General features: G+C 49.1%; 1 protein-coding gene and 1 long non-coding RNA gene across 2 annotated transcripts; one reads left to right on the top strand and one right to left on the bottom strand.

Annotated features, from left to right (window-relative positions):
* Positions 1-2,905: 2,905 nt before the first annotated feature.
* Positions 2,906-4,208, bottom strand: LOC116655814. The gene is made up of 2 exons (XR_004310884.2): positions 3,151-4,208; positions 2,906-3,087 (listed from the first exon to the last, which is right to left on the bottom strand). It is a non-coding gene; the product is annotated as an uncharacterized LOC116655814 (long non-coding RNA).
* A 9,231-nt stretch (positions 4,209-13,439) lies between these two features.
* Positions 13,440-14,273, top strand: LOC6507528. Its single transcript, XM_001955826.3, has one exon. It carries the CDS (start codon positions 13,568-13,570, stop codon positions 14,186-14,188), a length of 621 nt encoding a protein of 206 aa, XP_001955862.2. The 5' UTR covers positions 13,440-13,567; the 3' UTR covers positions 14,189-14,273.
* Positions 14,274-22,224: the final 7,951 nt, after the last annotated feature.

Below are 22,224 nucleotides of genomic sequence, written 5' to 3'. Positions count from 1 at the left end.
CATGATTCACTCGCCTCTGTCAATTAGACTATAGTTATAAAAATATTATTACTCAATGTCTGCTGGCGTCTGGGAGTGAGATAAGCTCTGCTGGTTTTGCGCTATTCTTCTGCTAACGAGCAGGGGCAGGGAAGAGTCTGGTACTCCCGGGAATCGACATCAGTTATTGGCATACCTAGATCCTCGCATTTTGATCAGTCTGCCATTCAATTCACGTACCTCGGGGGTGACTGTAAAGCGACGTACTTCCTATTTGTATATTGTCGGGTTTTCCCCAGTCACTGTTTCTCGAACATAATAAAAATAATAGCGCCACGAGAGTCATGGCTGCAAAAATAAAAATATAATCAGCATCGAATCGGCACTGTGGGGCTTGGCTTCGGTGAAAACCCAGTAGGTCAGAGGAATCACTTCTGAAGTGGGTTCCCTCTCCATTAAACAACGATCCAGCGGCTGCTTGCAACTCCACTTCGCCCATGGGACTGTCGCCTTATCTGCGTATCGGATGGTGCATCCCACCCGACTTTGGGAATTGGAATCTGGCCGCGATGTCTCCGTTTGTTTGTCGCAAATTCACAAATTGTTCTTTTTCATTCTTTGTCATTAAATGGACACACTCGGCAGTCGCACTCGCCAGCTAAGTTCTCCGTGAATGAGAATGACCGCTGGAATTTATGGGGTCTCTTTATGACCACCAACCGCCCCCCAGATCCCAGCGTGCAGTCGTCACCAGCCTCCGGTCTACAGTCTCCAGTCCAGTGTTTGCTTTTTATCTGGGCAAATATTTACGCTGAACTTTCGTGTCAATTGATGTCACATTCCTTCTCCTTGCCTTTCTCCGCGGGCTCTGGTGTGAAATTGTAAAGAAGAGTGTGGAATTTTCCTGTCAACTGGCCCCGCAGTAAGTCGCCTGATAATTCGCCGCCCATCAGAGACATCTCCTGGCGGCCATTGATGGTCAATATATTTGCGGCTGCGGCTGAGTGAGTCGTATGTGGGCGCCATGAGGTAATTCTTATTTTCGTATGGAGATGCGCACAGATTTCCGCGTGAGTAGGGTCAGGGCTTGCGCCCCACAAGGGCTTTGTGGCCTTCCAGCGACGACTAAACGATTACTGGACTGGAGGCAGCACATCCTCACGCCATTCTCGCAGATAATCAAACCATTTCAACGATCCTAGACCCAGTACACCCAAAACTAGCGTCAATTCCGACCGAACTTAACCGGGCAGCCACAATCGGTTCCGACAGGAACTCCAGCGCGGGCTGACCAGCAGAATATTGAATTTCGGGACTCAGTGTCAACATGCAACGACACAACCCATCCACCAGCCACAGCTACGAAATCCATCAAGATAATGGTCTGTTTAAACAACTATTAGTGGAATTATCTGTTAATTTCATTAGACCGGCGGGAGTAGAGGCCTTTTTGGAACCCTGAGTCGGATGAGGGGGGACAATGCAATGGACAAGCGGACAAGCGGGCTGCCCGCCAAGTTCACGCCTTTTTAATGCGATTATGCGAGCCTGATGCTAACATTGAGTGATTGAAGTATTGAATGACCGGGCCACCAAATAAGCGTGTCGGCAGGGCTCCGAGGAGCCCGCATAGAGCAGTTCAACACCACCGGAATCATCACCATCGACCATCGATTGTAGTTGTTTCTGTGTTTGGTGTTTGTGGGGTGTTTGGTTATTTCGTAGCAAATTGCAGCGGAATACTAATTTACAAATACAAATTGATGCCGTCACTTTGTCTAACGATAAACGAAGAGGGCATTCCAGGCGTCCATCAGTCCATCCGTATATCCGTCCGTCCGTCCGTCTGGCGGGAATGTTTCTCGTGTCTGAGCTGGTGTTGTTGAAAATTCGAAAATTACGTGACTGCATTTAAAAGGAAAGCCGAAAGAAATGGTCGGAATCTAGAATTTGGGGCTGCCGCTGACTTGAATCCCAAATGACAGGACCGCTGAGGGGAGTGGGTCGCGGCAGTAGTCCCCTGTAACTCAGTTCGAGATGCGTCGTCCTCGGTAGCGCCTTGACCGATAGATCTTCCTGCCGTTGTTCCCCAGCAGGTCGACGGGGGATGGTCATCAGAGATAGAGACAGAACACATTTCGGTAATAATGCTGTTAATTTTTTAAGTTGGTAAAGTCAAAGGGCGTCGTACACAAGGAGAAATACTTCGAAGTCACGGAATTGCTATCGCCAGTCGGGGTCATGCCAGTACGTCCCGCCTTTTCCTGCTCTCCCAGTGTACTTGGGCTGGGACTAAACACTTTCGTTGCATATTTAATGCGCTTCGATGCGACATTTTTCTCTTTTGTTTGTATATCCTTGTTTTTTCGTAACACTTTTGTAATGACCTCGATTTGTACACCCAGAACGGTTTTTATAGGCATTTTTTGAAGGATATGGAAGAGCTTGGGAGTGAGCAGAAGGTATTTGTTTTTTGGCAGTGAAGGATTGTGGAGAGGAAGGCAGTTGGGAAGGTCCTCGTGCGTGCATTCGGGCTTCCGTGTCTCGTTTTCTATTTGCAGAGTGAACCCCACTCCTCTCGGACCTGAAAGCCACCCCCCGGAGTCCGTCCCGTCGCTGCAGTCCCTCCCGTCCGAACCGGACCCTTCTAATAGAGTTGTAATAAGTGTGAAAATAAATGTCGTCACATTACTCACGCACCCAAATACGGGGCCTGTAACTCGCTCGAAAGGGAGGGCGAGCCGGCGGATGGCTCAGTGCTAATATTTGCGCTTAACTGGAACTGAGGTACGCGCCGTAATCAATTGCCAGCGGCGCCGAGCAGGGGCGGTTTGCTTACGGGGTGTGGGTGAGTCACCGCAATGATATTGTTCGCAATCAGAAGGTATTCTCCCGATATGGCGCACAATAGTACTTCTCAAGTGAGTTGTGGCTCCATTGTAGTTTTTATTTTGTAAACACTTTTATTTTGTTGTGAAATTAAGGTAGAACTTGTATGGGCTAGGGTTCTAGTACCAGTTGTTACACCTCGCCAGGGCATCCATCACAACTGCGCCTCGACTTCATGTGTGTCCGAGAGCTTTGATTTATTTACACATTTTCTGAACCCTGGAAGACAAACAGGTTGAGCGACAGCCAGTCATCCAGACAGTGCATTAAATATTTACTCACTCCGTACTCCTCCAGACCTTTCCTACTTTTGGGGAACTGCAATTACTCAGCAACCGAGTAAGCAAGGAAGCTCAGATAGCTATAGATTAGAGAGGATCTGATACTCCCAGATACCTTTCCCCTGTCGCTTGGTGCGGCAATTGAGGTTCTCGAAAACAACAATTCAACTTCATATTCGGCCGCGCAGATATTTTTCAAATTTAAATTTCAAGGTGTTTTCTCGATTGTTTTGTTTGTCTTATTTGGATTTTCTAAATGGGTTTCTATCGCTGTTGTTGCTTCCATTTGCCATTGCCTGCCTCTGGGTAATTTTTCATGATTATTTGTCAGTCATTATGGCTGTTTTCGCCGTTGTTGACTGTTCGCTGCTCGTTCGCCAACTTGTGTGATTTTATTTTTAAGATAATGGAACCGAATGGCATTTTTATAAATAAACTGCATGACGATAAAAATAGACCACAGTTCAGTTGCACAAAAACAAAGCAAAAGTCATAGCAGCAAAAGTATGCCATTGTCGATTGTCTTTCAAGCGGTTTGTTTTGCTGTTTCTCCCGCAATGAATAGTGCTCGCTCGTCGTCCCACACGCGACTCGCTTCCCAAAGTCAGCAGAGCCAGTCAGAACGACAGAAATCCATCAGCATTTATCAAAATAGCTCTGGGCCTGTTTTAGCATTCTGCTACGCAAATGGTTGCTCAGTCTGAGCTCTATTGAATTAGGATTCATTGACCGCGCGGCAGCCTTTTTTTCAATACTTGTTAAATCAAACAATACTTACTAAATGATTCTCCGCAAAATGACAATATGCCATTCAGCATTCAAAGAAATTGCTGGGCTCTTATGGCCGAGCTGTGGGTCCCATTACCATACAATAACATGAAACGCAAATATTTGGCCAGAAGAGTAATAAAATAATTTCGAGTGGCTTGTGCAAACAGAGTCAGATGTGGACGACCGCCCCTTAAAGCCTCGTAGGCAGATCCGCCCTCACTCCCTTACTGGATCAGTTGGGCACGCATATTGGCTACGCATATCTTTCCGGCACTTAGTTTCGCAGAACTCCCCAGTCCCCAGTCCGAAGCCCCAAACCCCCAAACCGCAAAACCAAGAAGACACACGCAAACAAATCCAAAACGGAAGTGCCTCTAATTTCAATACGGCCGCCCTGACCCCTGTTTCGGCTGAATGTTTGTCTGTGACAGAGAAACATTTTCTGACACAATTTCCGAGATTTATTGCCCGCACCCACACCACCCATATCAGCCGCACCACCCACTCGCACCACGCACCGGCTTAAACCGATTTTTTTCCGTGGGTCCAACCACGCAGCGGGAAACTGAAAGCGGCGGGAGTGGAGAGGAGCGACCGATTAAAGCAAACAACAACTAGGAGCTCCGGCTCCCGCAAATAAATCAAATAAAATCGATGATTTTCCTATTACCGTTGTGTTATGTCATGTTCCTTCCTGCCGGCGGAACTGGCGCGGCACGAAGCGGAAGTCCTCGGCCAGAAGCTGGGATAAATTGTTGGCGAAAGCAGTCCGCAACCGCCCGAGCTGAGTGCAGGCTAGATGAGGGATCTATTCCGTGTATGGTTGCATTTATCTGAACTTCGTGATGCCAAAACACCTTAATAAAAGGGAGCAGTGACAATAAGCCAGCACTAACATCTTCGATGGGTTGGGATCTTTCTGGACAAAATTGAAACCTTTAACAGGAATTTTTGGCTTGTACTTAGTAGTTGATAATGGCTCACTTGCCGACAGCCTGCTTGGCCATGAAGGAGCTCGCCACTCCCACACTGGCAGAGTGCCTGTCACAAAATGACAAATGAATTTTGAAATAATCGTTTTGTAGCCACTTGGTCTGTTTTTCGCTCCAGTGCCCCTCACCTCCTGACTTCTGCGCTCGCCTTCAGCATTATTAGTTGCAGCCGGAACTGAGACAGCCCCGTGGTTGGGAGCGAGGTGGGAGATGGCGAGTGGGCGTGGGCGTGGCAGAGTTGCGTGGGGTGCCGATGATTGGCATTGAGCAGAAAGTTAAATTGATTTCAATGGGGAGAAAAGCAATTGAAAAGCGCAGCGCTGGTGAATGCGGCTGCCATTTGCAAATCCAATGTAAATTCCGGGTTGCACTTGACAGCGGGTTGGGGAGGGATGGGATGCAGGGGAAGGGTGGGTCTTTAAAGTTCATTTGGAGGCCTTTAAGCTTGCTTTATTCTAAAACGAACCAAACGCTTCTAGTATCTGGGTAGTGGTTGCTAGTGATTGCTTTTATGCACATTCTCAGACCACACGCAGCTCTACGGCTACCTTCCGCATAAACTGTTTCTCGATCGATTCCAGGTAATCCGGCTGCAGGTCTGTTTGGGTGGCTTGGAATTCTCGCAGGCCAAATTATTGCAATTGAGTTTATTTTCCTAATTTTACACAAATCACTCTTTTATGACCCAATTATGGGGGCCACGCGAAGAGCGGGGCGGCGAGAAGCCAAACAATTGGCGCCAGGAGTTCCTTGCCTGCCCTGCTGTCCCCTGCTTTGTAATTGCAGCTACGGCGATGTCGACACTCCCGCGTCGATGGCTCAGTACTGTACTCTTCCACCCGCTGCGGAAGGAAATTCAGAAGCCACGAAGGGCCCGACAATTACCTGCTCCCGCAATTTGCAAGTTATTTGTGGCGTGCATGATGGCCATACGCCCTCGTCTTCCTGTCTGCTGGAAAGTTTCTGTTTATTCGGAAAACATGTGAAAACATTCCGGACCCAGGCACTTTGGCTGGGAGTTTGTGCCAGCCAATAGCCCTCGGAAATGTTCAATTCCTCCAGCAGCAACCCATCCAGCTAACTGCGGCAAATGAGAGTAAATGCAATAATTGCAAAGTTCGCAGCGCCAGCATGGGAGGTGTTGGGTTTCTGGCGCTCGAAACGGGGCCAGGAAATTACAGCCACCAACGCGACAAACATCCAGAAGCGACTAACGACCTCTCCCGTTTTGACCCCCACCTCCAGCCAGCCATGACTCGAAAAGCGGCAAATTAAGGACTAGGTTAGGTGGCTAAACAACAAGTTCTTAACACTTCATACATAAGGGCACACAAGGTGGGCTGCCTGGCCGGAACTCTTTGCAGACAACGATCAATTACAACTCATTTCCAGCCCCGGGCTTCGCAATAGGTTCGAATCGGAGCCCCACACAGTCCAAGACTGACGTTGGCGTGGTTTCCTCAGCACATGCGCCACTCGCCAGCCGCAACAATGAGTAATAGGCCATGTCTGGAAACAACAGCCAAGTACGAATACGTTGGCGGTGCCTCTGCAAAAAGTGACATCGCCAAGAAGCGGAAATTCAATTTCCGTCACGTTCAGAGGCAGAAGTTCGCTTCCTCGCCGCGTTGCCTTTCTGCTCTTTTTCTTCGCTGCCTAATTCGATGGTCTTCTCCAGCTGGTTCTTTGCGGGATCAACTCCAAGCTTACTGCACAGATGATCTTTACATTTCTCACCGATCCTCAGGATCGGTAGAGCAGTATAGCTTTCGGTGACTCTTCAATTGCCAATTAACTAAATTAATTGCAAGCAGTGTAAATGGAGTCGTTTGTTCTTAGGGTCTTTTGGGCATTAGTTCGGCTTCACCGTCATAAATAAATTCAGGTCAAGATGACTTCTCAGGTTGTTCTAGCTTCCTTGAATTATTTGCGCCATCCGCCCACCGCCGCCCCAGCCAAGTGACCAACTAAATTGAGGTTGAAAGGAAAATGCTCCGCCCACTTCAAGGCAGGGCAGCAGCACAAGCTGAAAATAGAGCTCTTTGTGCTCTGGCATATTGATTGAAAGGATGGCTCCTACTGCGCCTAGATGAACAATTAATGAAATATAAATATTGAGGGAGTCCAATACTTCCATTGAGGAACAATTTTCTTTAGAAGTCTCTTAGGAATAGTATAGAAAGAATAACCAAGCGGCCAGGTGCCTGTGGCCCCTGCTTTTCCGATCCTGTCTATGATCAGCTCCTCTGCTGGAGCTTCAGTACTTTATTTTTGTACCGTTCTGCTTGGTTTCCTTGGCTTCTTCCTTCCCCGGCGAGTGCCTTGTGGTGTGGGAGATTCAATCCCCTCCAAACTTCCATTCTCGTGATTCTGATGTCGAGACTTATCGCTGCCCGTCGTCTGTTGGCAGCACATCGGGTCACATGCCTGCTTAGATGTCGTAGCCAATCTATCGCCAGTTAATGTACAGTCAGCAGACGAGCTCGGCCAAACAAATCCTTTCCGGTTGCTTGCCACATGGTCAAGCTGAGTCAACGTCCATTTTTGAGTCATTATTTATTTACTTTTGGAATGCATTTTCCTGCTCTCCTAAAATTGAGCAATTTATAACGATCCACTTGACGCCGAAACCAACACAACAATGCAGCTTGCGAAGTTCAGACTGAGCAATGGAGTCTATCGCAGATGGATACCACGTGACACTCGCTGGAACCTGCACCGTCTCCACCCAGCCATCCGAAACTCAATTCTGGCCGGACCCCAAAGTTCAGACAATCTTAGTAACTCGGCATCAGCTTCCAACCATTTCAATATTTCATCAAAGACATTCAAAGACTTTTTCGTAGCGCTGGCCGGGTTGGGGTAATGTTACTGCCCGGCTCCCCAGCCTGGCAGTAAGTGCAGTAGCGCCAATCTGTCGCTGCAATTATTCTTGTTAAATGTGGAGCAGATTGGGGCTGGGAGGACGAGATGAATGCCAAGTAATGCACATGTTACTATTTACTTAGCTTGTTTTCGAATCGCCCTTCCACATGTTCCAGCCTCTACATCCGGACTTCCCTAAAAAATGAAACAAAGTGGACGCAGATTTAGAAAAAGGAAACGAATTGAAAATTGCTCATAGAATACACTATGGTTACTACTAGGGCGCTTATTTGTTTCATCTGGATTGCTTGATTTAGATTCAATTGCGTCCAAAGTTTCCTATGATAATGGCTTCTGGCTAGACTGAGCACTGGGCCCAAGACTCTCAAGCAGAACTACTGGGTAGTAATGGCGCTGCAGCCAAGACGATGACGAAAATGATGATGGGGATGGCAAATGGTCGATGGCGTTGGCGTTTGGCGACGTTGCATTTACTGCATGACAGTTCCAATCTGCTTCCCCAAGCCCCACCCCATCCATGAAAGCCCCTTGACCTTTGTGAGTTACTGTGCTGGCGTCTCCGGTTATTACTCATACGCACTGTGGGCTGAGGTCGGTCAGGAAGTCAATGTCGGTTGTTTGCGGAGACGCTGCGCTTACTGAGATGGCCGAGGAATGAGATAATCAAACAGGCGATTTATGGGTTCTAAGGTTACAACAGGAATTGCTCGGAAAAAGCAACAATCACCGTGTGGATAAAATCTTAAGGGGTGTTTAAAACTACTCCTGAACAAGATGAAGTCCCAAGGGAAAGTCCACGAGGGTTTTATTGCTGTTATTTATGAGATGTACTCATAGCGAGCTATTAAGAAAGGATTACTCCTCCTGACCCTAAGTAAGCTCAAATCAAACACATTCAGACTCTGAGACTTACCTAAGAAATTTGTAGAGAGGTAATCACTCTTTAATTCTTCCGCTGAATGTTCAAAATTGTCTGCAAACAAAAATAAGATTGAATGGGGGCAGTGCAGGTCCAAGGCCGAACCTGAGCTCCTTGCGGAAAGTAGGACATCCTACCCGGCACAGATTAGTGGGTCCTCCCTACACGGAATCGTTGAAAAACATAATTTGGTGCTCCCCAAGATTAAACGAGGTCGAGGAACTAATTTCTTCTCCGTTCTTGAAGCGTGCCATTTTGGAACAAGCTCTCATTTATTGGCATTAGTTGTGAAGTGAAACTATGGTAGTAGATCATGGCCTGGCCAAGAGCACCGAATACAGAACGCCGAACACGAGGGAAACTAGAGCACTCAGGGGCATGTGTACTTGGCTGGCCTTCGGAGTGCGAGGCATGGGCGGTGGGCTGAGGGCGCGGCGAGGTCTAACGAGGACCTGACACCATTTGTAATTTATCGTTAACCCAGTTTTGGATTCGCCGTGGCGACCTCAGCTGCGGCAGGTGCAGTTTAGGGCTCCTCGGGTATATTGCATAATTAGGAAAGGATAGTATGGGACCTTAAGCTGGTGAACTTGGTTCATAAGCATTTTTATTCCCTCTTTCGGCGCGGCTTGTAATCAATAGATACCTGTTTTAAACGGTCAACAGATGTCAGTCTTCCCAGTGGGTTTTTTGAAGAACAAAGGCCCTTGACCTTCTTTGTTGCTGGAGAAGGTGAGAACTTGTGGAAAGTTTTAAAGAAAAGCGACAAGTTTGTAACGCCCACTCGAAGGGCCTAGTCCCGTTCCCCGACTTCATTTCATTACTCAACGACAAGTACACCCGCTGATCCCATATTGGTATTCAATTTTTTATTGGCCACACGTGATTGAATTTAGTCGCGACTCAGGCGACGGTCTATGATTTAGCCCGAGTTCCCATGCCCTGTCGCAGCACGTAGCGGGCGTATCATAAAAACGTGAAATTAGTTGCAACGCTGCTTGCTACTGGGGTGGAATCATCATTCGGCGACGGTTTCTGAGGGCTCGCCACACACGCCAGGTTTTCCCCAGCCACAAGACACCCACAATGTCCCCCCGCAGTTCCTTTCTCCGCCACTGTCATCTTCTTTCGGCTCGTAAAATGCACATGTTGATGATGCGTGTTTGGCATGGCCAAAATAGGGCAGGAGGGGCCGACAATGCCACGAGCACTGCGAGAAAAGACTATTGTGTACACAGTACACCAACAAATCCAAGAAACGACAAGCCTAATATTAGCCCAAGAGTCCATCGATGGTGAGTAGTAACCTGTTAAATTCTAGTGCCCCATTGTCTTCTGCCCTCATCAGCCAAGGCCGTCGGTAAGGCTGGCTTCTTCGCTGTAGTGCTGCCAGTTCAGGCGGGCTACTCCCCAGATGAATCTGGCTGTGGAGCTGGGGAGGGCGGAGCTCCTCCATTTCAATCTATTTTTCCCGTTTGATTTGAATTAAAATAAGTTACGTGAGCAGAAGGCAGCTGACATTTTCATTTCGGCTGTATCTGCTGGATGCAAGGCCCCAAGTAGCCCCCATGTGCGGGGGTGGGGCGGATGATGTTGCATTTTCTCCAGGGGTAGTCGCGCTAGGGGCCTGATGGGCTGGGAGCTGGGAGCAGGAGGGCTGTTGGCTGTTGGCTGGGGAGGTGGCAACAAAGTGTGGAATGTGGGTTGTTGTGACCTAAATTCGTTTAAAAATCGATCGATATTCCGCTCGCTGCATTCTCTTTCATTCTTACTTCTTCCGCACTCGCTCTCGCTCTTCAGCTCCCGGCTCCCAGCTGCCAGCTCCCCAGCTCGGCACTTCCTCTTTCCCCGTGACCGAAAAAGGCCAGAGTATATGGAACATACTACGCCATAGTACATGCACTATATAGTCAGTCTTGTGTGTGCTGGTTCAACTGCTGCAGCGCAATTATTGTGGAATTCTACTACAATGGAAGCTCTGCTTTCTCGTTTCACTTTCCCTCCTCCAGTTCCGGCTTACGTTTTCTTCTATGGTTACGTTGCACGTCCGTTTACACTATGTGCCACACTTTGTGTTGTGCATGTGGGTGCTGGAGGGGTGCCTGGTGGGACTCATTGTTTGGGTGGGCGATGCTGCCGTCCCTCCGAGCTAAACTCTCCTCGATGGCCAACAGCGAATTTATTTTTCCCTATTCTCCACTGCGTTTTTTGGCTTTGCCTCTCGCCTGTGCCTCTTGAGCTGAAGACAGTGCTGAGCTTGTGGCAGGCCGACCTAGAAGAACGTAAGGCCTTAGCCGTCTGGGATATTGCCATAAACATCACACAAGGACAGATCGGAGAAACGAACTTTAGGTTCTGAAGACTAATTGATTTTACTTTTAAAGAACACATTGCAACTGAAGAGCGCAAAAAACGGTTGCAGCGTCGCTGACGATGGCAAAACTCATTACGATGTCGCATGAGTGACAGTTCCACGCCGTCAACATGACGCATTTCATAGAAAGACACACACAACATACTTGTCCGGGGGCGTAGTTGCGAAGAGGGCGGGGCGCAGAGGAACTCATGCAACCACGTTCCTTGACATGCAAGCTGCCAAGTGGCTTAATGCCACCCCCTCCCCCAGGACGGGGGCGCGGAGTCCGCCCCCAGCTCATCATGTGGAATTACAACGCATTTCTTCACTTTCGCATCGCTAACTTCTAAGCAGCTTATTTTTTTTGTTATTACTGATGTTGGTGGCTCTTTGTCTTACGGTTTGCGTTCTTTGTGCAAAAATTGAATTTGCTCCCAGGTCCCCTTCCCCTGTCGCCTGCCTCGCCCTCTCATCATCCCTTGTGCGTGTCAGAATGCATCCCTACACCCCTGCCGCCCGACGGCAACGCATGTCAACATTTGCTGAGCTTTTGCGTTTAAATATTACTAATACGACATGTTGTCGTGCCGCATGACGAGGAGCGCTGCCCCACAACCGGGCCCTTATCCTAGGCACGGCACTTCTACTACGGCCCTAATTGAATTATGTTCTGAATGTTTGATGATTAAGAGGAACAACAAGTACGGCCAGACCAGTAACATAGTGGGGATAAGTAACATTACGGAGAAACTATCAAAAGGCTATAAAGTTAGCTGCAGCTGCAGTTAAAGGGAAACAAATTGCCACAGCTTCGAACTCGAATTGGCCACCAGAAGGCACTCGCCAGCTATCGAAGAAACTGATTATGAAGATTACAATGAATCAAAATGCAAAAGTTAAATTAAATCCAGCCCAGCCTGGGGAGGACTAAGCCAGCGTCCGCATCCTGGTGGCAGATGCCGGCTGAAAAGATAGTTGCCGAAGAAGAAAACACGAAAAGCGCAGAAGAACGTCTGCACAAAAGACGTTTTTTGCTGCAGTTAAATTAAATGAAAAAGTTTACAACTTTTTTAATGAAATCATTTTATGCAGTAGGGGCATAAACAATAACCCTTCCCCCTGCAGCGAAGAAAGAGCGGGGAAATAAAAGAAAACAAAGGTACTCGGAGGAGTGCGAAGGGAAACTTACATGAGTTTTCCAAACACACAAAAAAGCAGGACGGCCCAGGACAGGGGGAAAGCTGGGATGTGGGCGCAGGGTCGAGGGCTGCTGTGCTTGCACCGAACTTTTTAAATGAAATTGTGTTCTTTACTTAACTTACAATGCACGGTGGAGCCTTAAAGCGTTTAACGTGTCGTATGCGTAATCTGGCTCGGGCCGAATCGAAGCGCATTCGACTGTGACAAGTTTCAGCCGCCAAAGCTGAAGCCAGGGGCTGACGATGACCCCCGCTGCCCCACTACCCCCGCTTGGCCTTGGCCAGGGCATCAAGGGCTGGGAATTGTGTCATGGCTTGTGTATGTGATGGTTGGCTAATCCAACTGTCATTTTCAGGGATGCGCGAGCAAATGACTGCGGGAATTATGCCAAAAACAAGGAGGGAGAGCTAAGCCGGATGGAGGGAAACATGGAGCTGCCCCATATATATATTGTGGGATTTCAAACATCGGATATAGTTGGCCGATGGGATAGAGGGCATTTATAGACGTTTTAAATAGACACCACCAGCTATTGAGTGAAAAAATGCTGAACAATTTCAAAGTTTTAAGCTCGACAGTTGATGACTTGAAAAGAGTCGAAGGACACTGAGGCATCCGTTTTATCCACCATATCCTTTCGCATCTTGGCTGTAAAGGTCACAATCTTTGTAACCACATTCTGCTTACATTATTCCTCGTGATGCGCCAGTTAAATGCCACAATGATGGTGCATCCATAAAAATATGACCGTTGCGCCATAAAAGCGCAACTTGTGTCGTTGGAGGCGAGCCATCAAATGTGCCTGACGTTACTGGCTTACAGGTTGTTATCGGTTATAAACCGCTTAACTGCCGATAGAGCGGTGGAGCGACTCCCGCCGCGAACTGCACTTCATGCTAAATTAAACTGCACTCTGCATCCGAAGTTGGAGCATCGTTTTTTATGATTTGCGCGGCAAAGTGTGGGAGCGTTGTCTGGCAGCCCTCCACTAGAAATCACTGCTGCCAATAAAAGCGCCTGAATGACTAGGAAGAGAAATGGAAGGGGGTACATCGCCGGAATAAAAACAAAATTCATGATGGTCGAAAAATATGAATATGGCTTAATGGCATCATATGTAAGAACGGTCTATAGCGCCGACTCAGCGACTCCATTCAGCTCAAGTCGGCTCTGCCGGGAATGTTTCTCAAACCCCTGACTTCCATCTCAGAATTTTCGAATCATGCTCATCTAACGATGTAACTCTTTGCCCACAAATCAGTTCTCGAAACTTGAACCCTAAAAACCCAGTCAAATGGCGGATGTTGAGGAAGAAGAGGCGCCTCCCGACCTTGGAGATGAGCAGCCCGAAGGCGAAGAAGACGAGGAGGCGGTCGAGGCCGAAGAGCTCGAAGGCGAAGACGCCGGCGAGGAGGAGGACGAGGGCTCGGAAGGAGAGGAAGAGGATCTGTTCGAGCTTTTGGTAGAAAGCGAGTCGGACGACGAGGAGGAACGTGCCATGTACCAGGAGTACCTGGCGGTGATCAATGCGGTGGACGCTCAGAATCTGGTCATTCAAGAACTGAAGGACAGGGCAGCCGTGCTAATGGCCAAGCAGTGCAAGACCTTCAGGGACAAAGAGGAGTACAAGCGCCTGAGGACCTGCATGGAGCAGGAGGACTTCAACCTGCGAACTCTCATCAACCGGGCGGTGCAGCTCCAGAACTTCGGTTCCCGCCGGATGTACGGGGCTGTGGAGATGCAGACGACGGAAGCTGAGGGCTCCTTCTTCACCGGGCTCCCAACGTCGTTCCCCGCCATGCAGAGCGAGGAGTGCTGTTTGAACAAGGGCCTGTGCTGCTCGGACTCCGATTCCGACTCCGATTCGAGCTCCAATTCCAACGACAATGACGGGTGGGTTGACTGTTGGAAGTAGACTGAAGCTGTTTGATTGGGTGCAGAGGTGTTTGTCTGGTGGCAGCCAATAAAGTGTGGTTTGATAGTGGCATTTAAACACGTAAGGGTATACTTCTTCTTCAGTTGACCAATTTCTGGCTATCTATGATCACTTTCTCCCTTAAATCTTGCCATTTCCCTACCTACCCCATTTTCCGCCAAACCTCCAGGCACTACAAGGGGTAATGACACTCCCGAAAAGCCGTGTGGGGTGGCGGATGGCTGGGACGGTATGGGATTCCCCATCAATTTGCTGCTCATCATCCGCACGTCTCCGGCGGGCAGCTCATTGAGCAATTCATTCAATCGGCGAATTCAATAAAGCACAACTAATAAAGAATAAAGGAATCAGCTCGATGGTAATGGAAATGGTCTTCTTGGCCTGCGGACGCGAGTTGGGGGAATTATTGTGGGGGGAGCTAGAAATGGGATTTCCAATGACAGCCGGCAAAGAGAATTACAATTTTCTCGCCGTTTGCTTCTCTTCCTCTGGGGCTCCCCCGACGAAGCCCCCATTATTCGCGCTACACTAGGGGGAAACTCGGGCGGAAAGAAAATCCCGCGCATTCCGTGTCTGAGTATCTGTGTATGTATCTGTGGGTGCGCGTATCTGCATCTGTGAGTGCGCGTACTAGTATCTGTATCTGTATCTGCGGACTGGCCCCAGAATGTGCGACGTTAGTGGTCCATCAAAAGCTTGTAAACAAAGCCAACAAACGACAATGGGGATGGGAACGTGAACGTTGAGCCATTACATGGTTGTGGGAGGGGGGAGCACGTGGCGAAGGGGACCGGGGAACGGGTACGGGAAAGGGGGCCCACATTGTGGCAAGGGTGGCGGGAATGGGAGATTTGGCGGGCGAAGTGCAGGGCGAAAACAAAACGAATGTGCCCCCAGAAGAATAAGGGGATCAAAGCAAACGACGGAAAGTCAAGTACCCCACAGGAAGTGGAACAGAGACAGCTTCTGAGGGCGAGCGGGACAGCAGCAGAAGTAAACTGAATTCGACTGAACCGCATTGAACCCCGCAAGTGAGTCGGCCAGAAGCTTCTGCGGACGGCTTCTCTACTCCTGTTCTGTGCCGTTTCGGACTCACGACTCTCAACTCTCGATTGTCGACTCTCGACTCTGCGCCACGTACCACGCCCATTGTGGCGCACAGTCCATGACCAAGGTGGCTTTTTGGGGCTCTCTTTCGCTCTCTTTCGGGTCGGGCGGCGTCAAAACATATCCAGCTCTTACGGACTGAAAAGCAGCCACGGGCGGGGGACGCTTTTGGCGCGCAAATTCGCCACAAAGAAGAAGAATCAGTGGCTCAGACTGCTGCGCCGGCAGGCAGTGCGACGTTTGCTGCGTCCATTCACCCCATTTGCTGCTTGCTGCCTGTTGTTTGTGTTGTTGTGTGTGTGCGTGTGTGCTCCCCAGACACAACACCAACACACACACCACGGGCACAAAGAGCAAATTCCACTTAAATGCGCTCCGATTCGATTCCATTCCATTTTCCATTTGGTTCTGTTTTTGGACCTCTGCCTCTCGTTCTTCGCCTCCGCCCCGGTACTCCCCCCTTTCAGCAGCTCCTTGTTGCTGTTTTTGCACCGTCTGCGGCTTGGGGTTTCGCTATGCGCCTGTGCGCCTTCCCACGTTCCCAGTCCCAGTCGCAGTCTCAGTATCTGCTATCTTTATCCCGCTCGGAATAACATGTGCAAAAAAGGGGGAGCCAGAATCGCGGAAGAATTCTTCTAGTCGTGGCGCAATTGTCGTTACTCGGAGAAGAATGGCGAATGAGAAACAAAGCAGGATAGGGAACTTAGCTTGGGATGCAAACGAAGAAGGTACACCCTATCTGCACCTTTGTCTCTCTGACTGATTAGAAGATCCTCCCCCAAAACTTGGGTACTATTTCAAACAGTAATCCATGTTACTAAAATAGACACAAGAGACAGGAAGAAGGGGACCAACACGGGGATAGAATCATGAAACTCTAAAGGGCGGTAGGGTACAACAAAGAGGTCGGCCGGGCAGAGAAGAATCATAGAATCGCAGTTCGATGAACCAAGATTTGTGGCCAGGAAAGAAATGGGTCCATGGTGATGGTTTTATGTTTAACAGATGCCAGCTTTTTGTTTAACTCAGGATGCGGTCAGGTTGGGTGAATAGTTTCCATCAATCGGGTAAATCCGGAGTGCAACTCTCCTGAATGCATGGCTCTATAGTCTTCTTAGGGAGTTCTTTAGTCATCAAAACTGAAAGCTTCAAAGGTTCAACAGACACCCGCAGAAAAAACCAAACATTTCGGCTAAATCAACAGCCTCGTCTGGGGTCAAAGCTCGGAGACGCGTACACTTTTTCAGGCATCAGGGGAGCAGAAGTCGGATGGAAGAAGGGCGTAGCTGAGGGGTAGCGACAGTTGTCATCTGGGGGAGGCAATCGGTCCGCGGCTGTCGTCTGGAAACTGTCTGCGCCCCAAACTTTGGACAACAAATCTCTCAGAGTGGCAGTGGTTGGAGTAATGTCGTCTGCGAAGTCGTCGGCTACGCATCGACCTGCACTCATCCGAGCTGAGGAGGCATCGACATTTGTCCCGTTTGTCGACAGCTGTCGGCGCAGCTTCCCTCCCTGGTGCCTCCGCCCTTCCCAGGGAAAGACGGCCGCGCCCTTCGGCCTGCTTTGTTTCACGAAGTTGGCCAAAGAGTCCCTCCCAGGTTCTAGGCCCGCCTGTATTATATTTGGCTATAATGGTATTGGCTAAACACATTCTTGAAAATTGTTATGTTATTATTGAAGCTTTAAAGAAATGGAAAAGGCAGAGATCCACCTTTTGATGACCCACCACCCCTTCAATGCTTAAGTTGCACCAACCCCTAGCAGTCGTACGGTTTTTTCCTTGCCAAATACTCTAGTTCTTCTGAAATTTGGGAGCGACTTGTCTACATCTTTGTCTCGATGGCGTCCCCTTCCCGGCTCCCTCGTGCGCATCCGTCCGTCCCTTGGCCTTTGTTTGGCTTGTCTGGGCCTGATTAGGAGAGCATGTGTTGCTTCCTGGCAAGTTTCTGGGACCTCTTTGGACTTTTTGTTTGTCTACAAAGCGCGGCGCAAGACGAGGAAAGACGGCATTTCGGGAGCGGGCTGGGTAATGTCGCTTTCATTTGTGAAAACCGCGTGCTAAACGTCGCAAATTTTTTGGACGAAATTGTTCGAATTACTCGACGCCGTTGTCTGCGCTTGATGCTGCCCCTGTCTCCCAACAATACGCGTCTGGCTCTGAAGTCTGGATGCCGACATTCCTTGTTCCCGATTTTGGGGGTTGCTCTGTTCGCCGTCGCTGTTCGAGCTGCAACTGGTTTGCTCCTTGTTCCATTATGGGCTGTAAATAATCATGTTTTCCAATATGTTGCTGCTCAAGTACTCCGGCTGCTTCACTCCCTTCTCGCCGAGATCATTGCCCTACACAGCCACTGACCTCTCACCACGTTCTGAGCATTTGAAATGGAAAACTTAGCAAGAGTTCGTTGATTAATCCGCAGTATTTGTCCTCCGCTGGTGAGGCTGACTAATTCGGTTGACCGCGAAGGACATTGAACTGCCCCACCTCGGCGGCCATCACACATGCCAAAACAAACAACTCAGCGAGAGGAGAACAAATAAACAAACCCCAACCAGAGGCAATTGATGCAGATGGGGCATGGCTGACAGGTGCAAAGCGAGAGCAGGTGCAATCTGTCGGCATAATACCCCAGCGCCGACCAAAGAGAGCCGCTACTGACCCGCCATCAACTCCTTGTTCAATCGATATCAGAAGCAGAAGTCCAGGAGTAGCTTAGGGTTCGGTTTTTGGGGTCGAAAGCGTTGAGGAAACTCAATTCTCCAAGTTTGAGGTCCTTAGGTGTTCGTGTTTTTCAGGTCAGCTAGTCCTTTGGTGAGTATGTCCGATAGCGGTTCCGAAGCTTCGTCCGACCATCACATATGTACATATGTAGATCATCATCCCAGGCAGTTATTCTGTCCAACAAGGCTGTTTTTCATGAATATTTCACTTTTAATATTGAAATGGGAGTGGAACGGGACAGCAATGAAGCATTTCCTCAGCCTTATCCTCCACCCGCATCTGTCTGGGCCCGAGTCCAGATCCCTTTCCAGGCCTTTGTGGCGGGGTCCCTGGCCCGGTGGTGGTGGTGCAACTGCCAGTTTCAGCGCCAATGCCAATGCCAGTGCTGCGGTGGTGGTGGTGGCAGTGTAACCGACCTAGGACTTTCCATGTGGCATTGTCTGCTGCACTCGGTTCAGTTCAGTTCGGTTCAGTTTGATTCGGTTTATTTTGCTTCTGCCGTTCGCTGTTGTTGCTCCCCCATTTCCAGGCACTCTGCGTTTGGCGGGAAAGTTCTGTCTCTGTTTTCCTGCCTCTGTTGGCTCTGTTGTGAGCTTCGCTAGCAAAACAGAACTGGAAACTGGCAGGGAGCAGTGTGGAGCAGAGGAGTAAGGGGCTGTCTGGGGCCGCACCCGAGGCACGAATGCAAAAAAACCTGAATGGCAACGAACAGGGGAACAGGAATAGGCTGACAGACGCGCCAGAATGTGGAAAGCCAAGTGCCAGGGCCAGAAGCCGAAGTCGGATAGGGGAACGAAGTCTCGATCCGAGCTGCAAATGAAATGGAGGAGGACGTCAATCTCGGGGTTCTCGGGGCTTCGACATCAGTGGTTAGATCGATAGCAATGAAGACATGAATGGATAATATCAACAGATCGATAGTAAGGATAGTGTCATGGGAAGAGACTGATTCATTTCGAATAACTTGACTGATGTCATGAAAGAGGTTGACTGTAATCGAAGGACTAGTCCCATTTGAGAGTGTATTTCAGTTCCTATTCTCTTGATCCGCACTGTGCGATGACTGTAGCAATGTACTTTGAGCGCCATGCGAACGGCTATAAACTGTGGCAACATCATGCCAGCCAAGTGCGACAGGGCTCTGGGCTCTCCGCTGTCTGGTCGGCAGACAAGGTGAGGATGAAACGGGAATCGGGTCCAGCCCAGGCCGCCCCGTGCATCCCCCTGACTGCCGAAATCGCAGACCTTCAACACACTCGTACCTTCTGGCTCTGGTCGTAAACCGATATTGGGGTCGTCGACTGCTAATTTGTGGACAGCAAAGAGCAACAACAGCAAACAGCAAACAGAAAACGGCAAACAAAACACAGAATGCGTGCAGCAAAATGGCGAGGGATGCGCCATAGCAGTGTGGTGGCAAGGGTTAATGGAGGATGAAGGGGAAGAGCAAGGGGGACTGGGACTGGGAAGGCTGAAGGCGGAAGAAACCACATGTGCTGTACAGTTGCGGGGCGTTGCAATCCAGGAACAAAGAAACACACCAGTCGCCGATGATGATGAAATGGCAGTTGCCATTTCGAATCTCGCAGTTTTGGCGCGAGCATTTCTGATTTTGTTTATCGGAGAAGTCTGTCCCGAGATCCGGCACTGGGGACAATTAAAGCGAGGGGCTGTGGGACGGGAGACCTGAAGGAATTTGAATTGAATGAAGTGCTTACGCAACTGGAAGTTGAAGGAGCTCTAGACTCTACGGTGGACTAGGAGGAGGTGGCGGCTACAGGGCGGATCGGAGGCGGAATCCACGCACACGGACTAATGGAGAGCGGGACGTGGTGTCTTTGGGTCTTTGCCTGGCTTGCCCCACTCCACTCCCCCTCATGCTCCTGCTCCTCGGCGCATCCCGTCCACTCCGACACCGATGATGGTGGTTGTTTCTCCATTCAGTTGTTTTATTTTACGTTTCGCTTTTTTCTCCACACTCGCATTTCGCCGCGCCTCGTCGCCAGACGATACCCACAAGCTGGCAGGAGTGACGCACCAAATACAAATGAGGGAAGCAGGACCTGAGAGCCAAGGACTTTTCAGAAAGTGCGTCAACATTTTGTGCGTGGCCAGAAAGCCTGCCTGTTCTGCCCCTCCCTTCCGCCGAGTCTGAAGCAGCGCCAGACAGGACTCGGGGCTTAGGACGCGGGGCTTGCTTCGCCGGCGTTGAAAGTTTAACGAACCCTCGACAGCGCTTCCTGCCCAAGGACCTCATCCTTGTCTTCTCCGCTCCTTTTTCCCTCTGGTTCCCGCAGCGTTTTATTACACTTTTTCTTTCTCTCCAGACTTCAAAAAGGGACTCCAGAGTCCAGAGCCCAGAGCCCAAAGTCCAGTTTTCGGTTTCACTTCCAACGGGCCTTAACCCTGCGCTGACCCAAGCCCATGTGCATTGAAAAAAAAAATTGGTACAATAATCTTCCAATCTAGCTTCCACTGGGTTTGAGATTAGAGTGGCTGAACCCGGAGGACATCAAATAGTTCGGATAAGTATTCTACGTCTTCGGGTTAAGAGCTAGTTTGGGCCTTTTCGCGTTTACTTCACCACGTCTCTCCGCCGCATCCTTTTGGGCCTTACACGAATGTGAAATGGCGGTAGGTGGGTAACACATAAATTTGCAAATAATTCACTCCGTCTGCCTGTGGTCTCCTGCTGCCGAGAGTCCAGCCCAGCTCCTGCTTTTGATTACAATTCCGACACTGTCCCCTGTCTTCTTAGAAAGCAGCGCTGTCTGCGATCAAGGTCAATGTGCGTGCTGTGTCAGTAACCTTTGCCCGCAGTCCATCCCCTCAGGCAAGCAGACATGCCACACCCCTGCCCCTCGTCCCCCACCCCGGCCAACGATGCTCGACTGCTCCCTGCGTTTTTATTATATTTGAGTTTGTACTTGCTTTTTTTCTTCGCCAACGTCGTCTGGCTGACAAAAGCCGGGCGAAAAAATGGGATTCGAACAGATGTGCAAAATGCTGAAAAACCCCAGCGCCGACTCCCATTGGTGCCCCTTGGGTTGCTGCGGGAGGGGCATTTGATTTGCCATAATCGCATATTAGGCGTTTGCCCAAGATTGTGTACTTTCTTGTATGCTTTTGACTTCGCCCAAGAGCCCCTCGGCGGCCCCCCACTTCGAGAAGGTTCCCTGGCCTCGTGGCCCTGAGGTTTACCCAAAAAAGTCGCAAATTGAAGGCTGGATTATCTCATAAAACAATTATCAGCTCTAGTGCTGGGCAGTTTGTGATTTCGATTGAATCCTAATTATATGATGGAACATGTCAAACTCGACTAAAAACTGAAAGTTAGCCCTTCGCCAGTTAGTATTTCTGACATCTATCAAGGCATGTCTTAACTTTTGCCTAATTACCAATAAATTCTCGCCACTTACTCCGTCCCTGTTTTTTATCCTTTGGCCTGTCAAATAGCTTGAATAATTGCCACAAGTAGCTCCTCAGTGACTTCCAAGCATGCCGGCACAGATTGTTGAAGTCAATATATCATTCATTATCCGCCACGAAATTTTAGCAATTGCATAAAACATTTCTCCGCCAAGCTTCATAAAACAAAAAATAGGCGGAGAAAGGAGAAACTTTTATCAGTGGTGAGACAGTCTGGGAAAAATGTTCCCGTCCCGAGAATGTGCAACAATGTCCTCCAAGGACCAAGTTTTCGTCCTTAGCAGACGCAACAGCAGTTTTCCGCAGTAAGGAATAAAAATTAGCTAATAATGAAGGCCATAAAATATGATTTGCACACGGAGAGGAGAGGTGACGCCTCTGCCGGAAAACTTTTCCAATAAAATCAGTCGCACTTGAGGAGAGGTCAAGCCGATGTTATCGTCGATCATCGCGGGCAAAGTTTTCACAACGCAGCACATCATACACAATGAGTATTTAAATAAAAACAATATGAACTTGTTTAGTTCAAGGAGGAATTCGGAGTATTGTAAAGATTCTTGACTAGCTTATTCCAAAAGTCCATCGAAGGTCTGTTTAGGATTAAAAAATGAATATCATACGGAAGTTGTGGCTGATTAACTGGGCTCTTTCAGCCTGTTTGTAAAGGCACTGCTCACTGGAATGTGTTAAATAAATTAATCATAATAACTGGCAAAGTGGCTGCGATTGCCCTGAAAAGCCAGAGTGTCATAAGTTT

This window comes from Drosophila ananassae, chromosome 2R, assembly GCF_017639315.1.
Source record: "Drosophila ananassae strain 14024-0371.13 chromosome 2R, ASM1763931v2, whole genome shotgun sequence".
Taxonomy (NCBI): Eukaryota; Metazoa; Arthropoda; class Insecta; order Diptera; family Drosophilidae; genus Drosophila; species Drosophila ananassae.
The sequence above is the reverse complement of the archived record's forward strand: the minus strand, read 5'-3'. Positions and strand labels throughout refer to the sequence as shown.

Bases quoted from the DNA above. Each gene is read 5' to 3' on its own strand.
- LOC6507528 (XM_001955826.3), top strand. From the start codon at position 13,568: ATGGCGGATGTTGAGGAAGAAGAGGCGCCTCCCGACCTTGGAGATGAG.